Consider the following 11,038-nt stretch of genomic DNA (forward strand, 5'->3'; position numbering starts at 1 on the left):
CATTGGTGCAAGTTGAAAAGATTTTGGACTCCATCCACATTTTTGGCAAACCACAAGGACCAAATTTGCAGTTTTGTCTTTTTTATTTTCTTATATATATATATATATATATATATATATATATATATATATATATATATATATATATATATATATATATATATATATATATATAGACACACACACACACCGAGGTAGTGAAGGAACAAAGAATTTTGATACGGGGTTACAAATATTTTCAAGATTCAAAATAATAAATGCAAAGAGTTTCTTAATTTAAAGTCATAAATCGAAAAAAAAATATAATTTAAGGAAAACTTAGAATTATATCCTCCTAGTCAACATGTTTTAAAATCGATCAACGATATCGTTATTAAGAACTTGTAGAAACACATCATTTTCAGTAAAAATGATCAAACAATCATTTTAAAACATGGTCATTCATGTTATTCCGTTACTTATTCTATCTACACTTGTTGGAAAAATAAAAAAATATATATTTTACACATGGGGGGCGTTGAGGGTGGGCAAAGTGGGCAGCTGCAAATGACCCATTTTTTATTATATATTTTTATTTAAAAATGAAAATTTATAATAACGATAAGGGCCTTTTTTTTATGGTTCGTCTCGGGCCTACGATGATATTTATTTTCTCATGACCGGCCCTGATTTTACATAGTTATCATATCTCATGCATTAAAAACATGGTACAACCTCTTTAATTGAGAGTATAAAAACATAGAGCATGTTTAAAAATTTTCTTTATTATGTAAAGCAATTTCTTTTGAAGATGTTCTACTACCTCGACCGCCCATGTAACTCCGCCACTTCGATTTTTTCTTTTTCATTTTTTTTTCTCCACCACATTCACCCCATGGTTTTACCACCTAAATCCTACATAAAGTGTCTTTACTATGATAAAACCATTACATACCACCTCCCATCCGAACTCCCTCCGGCCTAACTCTGCCACCTACCCATCCGAACGTTTTAAAAATAAAAAATACTTATATTTACTTGAACAACCTTTTATTCGTTTTAATCCTTATGTTAAATCCAAACATCAGTGATCCTATCCGTCGATTTCGTTAGGATGACGTGTCTATGCATCAATGGTTATGTTGTTCCTGATAAAAAAAATTCGTGGTAGCATCTAACCGCCAAACCAAATGACCTTATGACCTTTTAACCCATCAACAATTCTTTTTTCTTTCTACACCTACTCTCTCTCTCTCTCTCTCTCTCTCTCTCTCTCTGAAAAACAGTTCCATGGAATCTTCAAATCGCTGTTCAGTTATCATCATCGGCGCCGGAATTTCAGGTGAACGATCAATACATTCATGTACATCTATTGATTTGTGTACATTTATGTATGTAAACATTATGTATCTGTAGGCATATCGGCCGCGAAGGTATTGGCAAAAAACGGAGTTGAAGACATTTTGATCCTAGAGGCGTCGGATTCCATCGGAGGGAGGATTAAGAAACAGAATTTCGGAAACGTAACGGTGGAGCTCGGTGCCGGTTGGATCGCCGGTGTTGGTGGAAAACAATCAAATCCAATCTGGGAACTCGCTGTTCAATCCGGTCTTCGTACGTGCTTCTCCGATTACAGCGATGCTCGTTATAACATTTACGACCGAAGGTACACATACAATATAGCATACATCTAATTTTCTATAACAAGTATTTTATCCACCGATGAAGAATGTCACACAACGTTTAAACAAATTTAAGTTATGTATATTTATATTTTGCTCTATAATTCCGTCGGCGCATTGTTTTCGTATTAATTTGTTTTTGAAGCTTGTAATTCGTAAACTAATTGAAAGTTTGTCACGAACAATTGAAGCATTAATTATCGATAATCAATACAATCGACTTTACATATTACGTGATTAGATTAGATATGTATGATTTTTGTGAGAATTCTCCGTTTTCGTTTGATTGATTGATTATTGCGTTATTGATATGGCGTTAATTATACGGTTGCAGTGGGGAGATATTTCCGAGTGGGTTGGCCGGTGACACGTATAAGAAGGCGGTTGAGTCGGCGATGCAAAAGCTAAGGACTGATCGGGACATCCTTCTTTCTGCTGACGTGTCCGATATTCCCGAACTTTCCACGTAACTATCTCTTATCGCTTTCACGCACACGACGAACCACTGTGTGTTTTGCCTTTTGGCTTCTTTCTGTTCACGTATTTTTTTTTCATCGTCATCTTTCCCATTTTCTAATCAGTTTTGGTAATTTAACTTTTTTGTATATATGTCACCTTCACTTTTATAGTTTTATGTTGAAATGGATTCATATTCTGATTCATATTTGTTCTTTTCTCCAGCATACCCGAAACACCTATTGAGCTGGCAATTGATTTTATCCTTCATGATTTCGAAATGGCTGGTTAGTGTCATAACCCATTATCCTTACGCTATTTACATTTCTTTAAAAATATATATTTTTTAATAGGAATAAACCAACATATGTGCGCCCCATTATCATTTTAAACTTCCATTTGGCTTTTGGCACGAACTTTTTGCCGGATTTTCATTCATTTCTGTTGGAAGTGCTTATTTTTCACTTAAAATATAATCTACCCATAGAAACATTCAAACAACATTGACAAATGAAATTAGGATATAATTATATAATATAATAAACAATTATATTTAACGTGAATTATTATTCTTAATTTGCAGAGGTTGAGCCGATATCAACATACGTGGATTTTGGGGAGAGGGAATTTTTAGTGGCGGATGAGAGAGGTTACGAGTATTTACTGTATAAAATGGCGGAGGAATTTTTATTTACATCTGATGGGAAAATCTTGGACAATCGTCTCAAATTAAACACTGTAAGTACATCACTGAGATACAAAATAACAAATTTCTGATGAGTGAGATTTGAGAGTTTTCTGTGTTTTTATTTGCCAGTTAGTTTTTTGTTTTATTAGCCAACATACAGCTAGTGAAAGTTAAATGACATGAAGTGATTAGATTCTTAGAACTATTTAATTACTCAATCTGAAACTCATTAAAATGAAAAAAAGGAATAATTTTATAAAATATTATAAAGTATAATGTTATAGCTAAATAGATTTTCTAATGTAATTTTTTTTTTGTTAAAAAACTGAGTACGATATTATAAACATTCAAACTTATAAAAATGTTTTTTCATTTGTTGCTTATAGTACTTTCTTTTTATTTCTTCTAGTATGGAATTTATTTTAATAATTCTCATTCTAGCAATGTCATTCGGATACAACTCATTTTTTAGATATAATTACTTAGTTGTTAGAATTTTCAAATTACTTAGTATGTAAAGTATAATGTTGTAATAATGAGAAGTAAAAGTAATCATGCTATAATAAACACACATATAAAGGTAATAGCGACCAACTTTTTTGTTATAATATCATACTGTCAATTTTTTAAATTATTAGAATAATGTATTTTGAAAATTTTACCAAATTATATCCAATTAAACACAAATACACAACTTTTTATGTAATAGAGCAAGGAAATAATAAAATGTACGCATAATTGAGTTGATTTTTTAATGTACAAAAAAATTAAAAAATAACATGCCTTCATCATACAAAATATATTAAACTGCCACAAAAAGTAAATAAAAATAAAAATATTGCAAGTACCTTTATGTATTTGTTCGTTAGATCTATTATTTTCATTTATTTCATAATTTAACATTTATGCCAAAAAAACGTTTATTCAAATTATAATAATGTCATCTACAATCTACACATGTAAATGATCTTTCTTTTTTTATAATTGAATTCAGTTTCGAGGGTATAATACCGTAAGTCCGTAATCCGAAAAGATGATATACAACCACAATTTCCATTAACTTTGGTCTTTTAATTACTAACTCGGTTAGAAGATCACAATTAAGTCATTTCATATTTTGTATTTTTTTTTTTCTATATTTTATTCTAATTATTTTTATTAATTTCACTACCACCATCTAAAACATGACAAATGGTGTCCTTTTCATTCTTTTACAAAAATGGTCCCTGTATTCATGAATTGATAAAACAATAGAAAAGACAAAAGGAAAGGTAGATTGGTCATTTTATATTTTTACATGTGGTTAACAAAGTGGGATATACGGTAACAACAACAGCTACCAAAGTTGATGGAAATGGCAACCGTGAGAACTGCTTTTGCTAAATTTTTGAAATATAGACTAAAACCACATGAAAGTGACAACCACAGGGACCATAACTGTAATTTAATCATATAATAATGTTAAAAAAAATCAGATTACACATTTCCCTTTACATTTTCTTAATGTACTGCAATAATGTATAGTGGCTAGGCACATAGTTTACAGTTTTGTTTGACTTTTTTATAGTGTTGACTTATTACGTGCATGCATGTTTTCATGGATTGCAGGTTGTGCGGGAGTTACAGCACTCGAGAGACGGCGTTACCGTGATAACGGAGGATGGTTATGTTTATGAAGCCAACTACGTAATTTTGTCTGTTAGTATTGGCGTCCTTCAAAGCCACCTCATCTCTTTCAACCCCAACTTGCCTGTGAGATTCTCTCTCAATCAAAATCTCTAATTACTTTTTATTTTTTTAACAAGACAAAATTAAAAATATATATATATTTTAAGGAGCACATCGGAAAAAGCACTTTTGGATAAGAAAAAATCATTCCTTAACTTTTTACTTTCTAATTTAACGTTAAAATATTGGTTTCTCCGAGTTTGCTTTTAACAAAAGCTTACTTGACATTTTATTAAAAGTTGGATGTTGACGTGTCCAAAACTATCTTATTGGCATCCAATTCTATATATGATATGTAAGCATAAGTTTTAGACGTTGCGGAGAAAACTAAATAGATAGAATATAAACAAATCAAAAAAACATTATAACATTTACCATATGATTTTATTTAGAGAAAACTAAATAGATTTGAAAAAAAATCACCAAAGTTTATTATGCAAATGGTTCTTTCGCATATGTTTTTATTTGGTTTAACCGGTTCAACTGGTTAATTTTGACCGGTTCAACTGAGTTTTTCTAAAAACCGGCCGGTTCAATCCGGTTCAGAAATCGACATAAAACCGATGATAGTTGAACCGCTTTCTCCCCCGGTTCCCGGTCCAACTGGTTCGACCGGCCGGTTCAAACCGGTTTTTGAAACATTGGTTTTCTTTGATATGCTTTCTTGTAGTGTCTATAATAGCATCGTTGACTTTTACGTTTTTCTGACTTTTATGTACTCGTGTGTGCATCTTATATACATTTTATATTGGTGAAATAACAATGTTTTTTGCTCTTTTTAACAAAAGGAGCGATGTTATTAAAATTTACTCATAGCATCAATTTTTTTCATCCATATTGCCGCAAAGAGGGCAGGGGTGGATCCAATATTTTTTGGAAGATGGGGCAAAAAATAGTTTAAGATTTTTAAGAGATTAAAATATATTTGAAAGGTTAAAATATATTATTTAAAAAAAATACATCTTTTTAATTATTTATTTCTAGGTCTTCCACAGAAAGAGTGTCTGTGGACCCCATCTTGATTGAATTTTTTATCCATTAATATATTTAAAAACTAAGGTAAAGGAATTTCCATAAGTTCTCTTTATGTACTAAAAAACAAATCGTTAAAGTTTCGGTTTACATTTTCAATTAAACGGTGGATCTCAGTTGGAAACTTGGAATTTGTTTCGGATCTACAACTGGTTATGAAAAAATTTAATCTGATGTGGTAATATCCTTTTATATTTTGGTGGTAAACTATTATTATATTATGATTGATTTAGTTTTTTAGATTATTCACCTCTTAGATAGTGACCATTGGAAGAAATTAAACTTTAGAAAAAAAATTGAAATGTTCTACTTATTTTAAGACAACCTAAAAAGAACGACACCAAGGGGTATTTTCTAAAAGGGTTAAATGCAAGAATTAGCAATATATGTGTATTTATTTGCTCATATCTTTATTTTTTTTTTATTAGAACGTATTTTGGAAAATCTACCAAATTATATCAGTCCATTTCATTGCTTTAATTGAGTAGATGTATAAAAGTACACTTTTTTTATAATAAAAAAAATAACAATGATACAATATAAAAAGCAATGGAAGTAGGGTGCTATAATAGACAAAATGTTTTCGTTTATTCTTAGACAATGCACATGCCTATGGAGTAGCCAACCCTAATGTGTGTACTATGAATCTTGTGGCCACTACCCTATTATATATGCTCCAAATCTCCATCACATTCTGCATGCCACATGTTATCCATCTCTTGTCCTTATTAAGCTAATAATTTCACAAAATGATGCACGTAAGTTTTATTGTGTATGTGTCATATGAGTGCGTATAGATTCCAACCTTTTTGCTAGCTTATGATTGGGGGTTATATACGAGAAATAGTGACATATTTCCATTGACTACAACATCTTACATATATTTCTAATTATTACATAATTGTACTTTAAAATTATCTTTAATCCATTTCTAGAAATCTGATTCAAATACAAATAAATTTTTTTACTGCTTTTTAAAGAAGAATGCGAAAATAAGAGGAAAAAAAATGTAAGTACAATGATGTAATAGAAAAAAATGAAAATTGGATGCGAGAATAATATATACATAAATAAACGAAAGCAAGATGCTATTTCTTACATCAGGTTAAAGTAGTTAGCATCATGGACCATGTATTAATAGGAAAATTGGACCTCAATTTTTTATTCGATACCATGGTCTATTAACTACGTTCCACAATATTCTCCCAATGCTATGGATGAATCAGCTGGTTTTGATAATAAATATTAAGCAATTCTAATCAAGGGAAAGTGATATTTCTTGTCCACATTACATATTAGTCTTATAAATTGATTTTTCTCATTTAAATATTCTTTAAAGGGCAGTTTCGTAACTTCCCAGTAATATCTCTCTATCTTGAAATAACTTCTCAAACTTTTCTATGTTAATTTAGTTTCGGAAAAGATTACGAGAATTATACTTAAAAGTTTGATAGTTCTTTTATTGGGCTAAATGCAAGAAAAAACAATATACTTTTAATTATTTATGTAGTATATATATATATATATATATATATATATATATATATATATATATATATATATATATATATATATATATATATATATATATATATATATATATAGCATCCTACATTCATTTTTTTCCTATCACATCAATGTACTTTCAACTTTTTACTCATCAAGGTAATTAAAATACAATGTTGTAATAAAAGGAAATAAAAGTTTGATGCTATAATTAATAAACAAATGAAAGTATGTTGCTATTATAGCACCAAATCGTTCATTTTTTTTTTCTAAAAAATAAAGAGAGTGTTGGTTAAACATCATTGATTGGATTGTTAGAAACATGTTCTTGGATACCATAGCATATATAGCATGAAACAAATTCTCAAAATTGCTCTACTTTTTTGGGACCATGGTTGATTAATTAAAGAGGAGTTATTGTTTTTGTTAGTGGACCTCTGTGATGTAAACTTCGTCTGCAAGTATGGGAGATTTTGGTTGATTTAAAATTGACAAAAATTATACTATTTTATAATAACAGAGGTGGAAAATGGAGGCCATTGAAAAATGTGATGTTATGGTGTACACGAAAATATTCTTGAAATTTCCAAAGAAATTTTGGCCTTGTGGTCCCGGAAAAGAGTTCTTCATATATGCCCATGAACGAAGAGGCTACTTCACATTTTGGCAGGTTCGTTTCATTTATTCTTTGTTTAATTCTTAAGTCACCCTTTAATATATTATTAGGACATGATACACGTTTGTTTGTGTTTATTTAATTAAAGTTAGCCATCCAACACTTCTCTATAAAATATATTTAAGTAGCTTAACGCCATCTTTAGAGGGTGTTTTGCATGTAGAATATTTTTGGATAAACCAAAGTTGTCGACAATTGGAATCGGAAGCTTTTGGGAAACTAAAAAACAGGAATGAAGTTAAATAATATGAGTAAAATAACTTTTGAACTTTTATGTATGTTATTTTATTTGAAGTTTGTTTTCAATCTATTCTAGGACAATATACAACAAAAAAGTTGTACTCTCACAATTTTTTTGTATCGTTTGTCGACATAACTGTATTTCTTTATAATTTGTCGACATAACTTGTTTTTTTTTTCGAGATTAAATCATTATACTTTTTTGGCTCTTGTAAAAACCATCTTACGTAAACATTCTATATTCTTACCCTTTAAAAAACTATTTGTACCTAGAAAAACACAACATAGATTCACTATTTTATCAACTTAATCATTAACCTATTGTTTTTATTTTAGTGGATAAATCAACAAAATGGTGAAAGTACATTGTTCTTTTTTGTATTTTTCTTTTTATATAGAAACCGTGTAGTGTAATTGTGAAAATTTGTTTTTTTTTAACCAGTTGAGAAAACATTAACTGCTTAATCACTCTAGAAAGTAGTTAACTGGCTAAACTGATCTCATTACCTTGTTGGTTAAATCCATAAAGGAATAATGAAATTGAATCCCACCAAACAAGCAGTGGAAACTGGAATTTCAATTCCATCATAATTCACATTCTAAGTTTTTGGTTCTTCCTCGAATGCTCATTAAATACTTTGATCCTAAAATCATTTGTGTTTTGAATCTATCAAAACAGCACATGGAGAATGCATACCCAGGTTCAAACATTCTTGTTGTGACATTGACAAATGGGGAATCAAAACGTGTTGAATCCCAATCAGACCATGAAACAATGAGAGAAGCAATGGAAGTTCTTAGGAACATGTTTGGGCCTGACATTCCGGAAGCTTCCGACATTCTTGTTCCACGCTGGTGGAATAATCGCTTCCAGCGTGGCAGTTACAGTAACTACCCTATCTATGCTGACTCAACAATGTTTGAAAACATCAAGGTCAACATGCATCCTCCCTATTACTCATTTTACATTCCAACCCTTGTTTCTTATTCATGACACATGACATAACAACTCTCATGACATGACATATGACATAACAGAACAAAACAAAACAAAACAAAACAAAACAGATGAATGAACTTCTGTATGACATGATTAACGTCAGGGAGAAAAAAGTGCAATCTTTTGTGATACCAAAATAGGTAGAACGACGTTAATATGGACTCGCTATGGATCTCGCATCTGTGCAAAAAAGACGTAAACGCCCTCCTCATAGAGAATAGCTTTTAGAAGGCTTGTCTAGTGTCGTCTTGTTTGTTTGTCACGGCATTTGTTACATGGGATGGGACTGCACTAGAAACTGGACAAGCTTTCTAGGATTATATTCGATAAGGAGGATGAGAAGGGGCATTTACGTCTTTTTAAAAAATGAGAGATCCAACTCACGTTTTGTGTCCCACATTGTTCAATTTTTAGGATTGGACAAAAAGTTGCAATTTTTTGTCTTGTTTGTATATGTCAAAGTCTAAGTCCAACAAATGTCAAACGCAGTACAAAAGATTGTCTGTCATGTCATTTGTACCAAAATGGGACCTTAAGGCTCCTAATAGATATCGGAAAATTTTCCCTTAGTTTAAAATTACCTTTAAAAAAAATTATATATATTTTTTAATAATAAAGTCTAGGTTGATATGTAGATAGAAAAATAAAATTAACTTATATGGAATATACTAACATATTTGTTGTCATTTATACGTAATTAGGCTCCTGTAGGACGGATATTTTTCACGGGAGAGCATACAAGCGAAAGGTTTAGTGGCTATGTCCATGGTGGTTACCTGGCAGGTGAGTAGTGATTAGTATATGAGGTTAAATGCAAGAAATAGCATAGATAAATGAAAGTTGTATATATCATATATGTTGCTATTTCTTAAATTATATTGCATTAGAATGATTGGTATATATGCATGGTGGTGTTATGAACAGGTATAGACACGGGAGAAGCTTTGTTGGAAGAAATGAAGGCGGAGAAAGATAGAGAAACGAATAACAAATCAATTTTAGAACCGTTGCTAGCACTAACATTGTCACAAACAGAAGCAGTAACATGCGATATTCATAGACACCTTTTCCATGCCAATACCAAAAGGGAGGCCATCTTATGACTACAAAAACCATCACTTGTAGATAACACACACATGATTGATGCCTCAAACACCCTATATAATATATATTTCGCAATGGACCTTCAACATTTGGAGGCAAACTGAAAATCGATAGACAGATCATACAATAGGGTAGGTGTTTTGGGGGGTTAATAATGAGCTCGTAGTTGATGCATCAAAGGAAGTCGATGGATTATAAGATGTATTCACTTTTGTTTTCAGGTAGGCACATAGTAATAGATTAAAACTTTACCATTTTACAACTTTTGTAATTAATTTTGGTGCAACAATTCTGTAAAAGTGTTATGGTTTGTTTGGTTGAATGGAATAGACAAGGTTATGATGGAATAATTTGTTACTATTTCATTATCATGTTTAGTTACTTCATTTATTTGGAATGGAATGAGTTATTAGTCTATACTATGTGGTAAGGTAGGTTGGAAAAAATAATGTAATAAAATGAAATTAATTAATAATGATAGACACCCATATAACAAAAAATGCATATCTATTTAAAACATTGTCTACTCAAAAACATTTTTTCCCCGGATATTAAGTAATAATAACATAAATAAAATATATAAAGATGAATGTTTCTGAAATTGAAGAATTAAAATTTTTTATTTCATATATCAATGTCAACAGTGGGACGCAGGACAAAATCTCAGTGGTACGTCGGTCATGATTTTAGGGTTGTCACGCCGGAAAATTTATATTACATCCAAAAAATTTACAAAAAAAAATTACATTGTTTTAAAATTTGAGAGGTTAAATTAACTATCCCGAGAATCCCTTATATCCGCCACTGCATGTCAGTCATATGTTAGATGACCATCCACATGTCGATCTATAAAAGCAAAAGTACAACATAGTTACATTCATCAATCATCAATAGTCAAACAAACAACTTTCTTTTTTCATCTTGACATGAAGCCTTTTACAAGGATC

The 11,038-nt window shown here is 30.6% G+C and overlaps 1 protein-coding gene across 1 annotated transcript; it reads left to right on the forward strand.

The window, feature by feature from the left end:
* The first annotated feature begins 1,163 nt into the window (after nucleotides 1–1,163).
* Nucleotides 1,164–10,431, forward strand: PAO1 (polyamine oxidase 1). Its single transcript, XM_079083494.1, has 10 exons — nucleotides 1,164–1,321; nucleotides 1,396–1,645; nucleotides 1,996–2,127; nucleotides 2,343–2,404; nucleotides 2,701–2,855; nucleotides 4,414–4,557; nucleotides 7,592–7,741; nucleotides 8,667–8,921; nucleotides 9,689–9,770; nucleotides 9,912–10,431. The coding sequence occupies exons 1-10, from the start codon at nucleotides 1,270–1,272 to the stop codon at nucleotides 10,088–10,090; spliced, it is 1,461 nt and encodes a 486-aa protein (XP_078939620.1). The 5' UTR covers nucleotides 1,164–1,269; the 3' UTR covers nucleotides 10,091–10,431.
* Nucleotides 10,432–11,038: the final 607 nt, after the last annotated feature.

This window comes from Lactuca virosa, chromosome 1 (genome assembly GCF_052849685.1).
Source record: "Lactuca virosa cultivar CGN04683 chromosome 1, Lactuca_virosa_CGN04683_v6, whole genome shotgun sequence".
Lineage (NCBI taxonomy): Eukaryota > Viridiplantae > Streptophyta > Magnoliopsida > Asterales > Asteraceae > Lactuca > Lactuca virosa.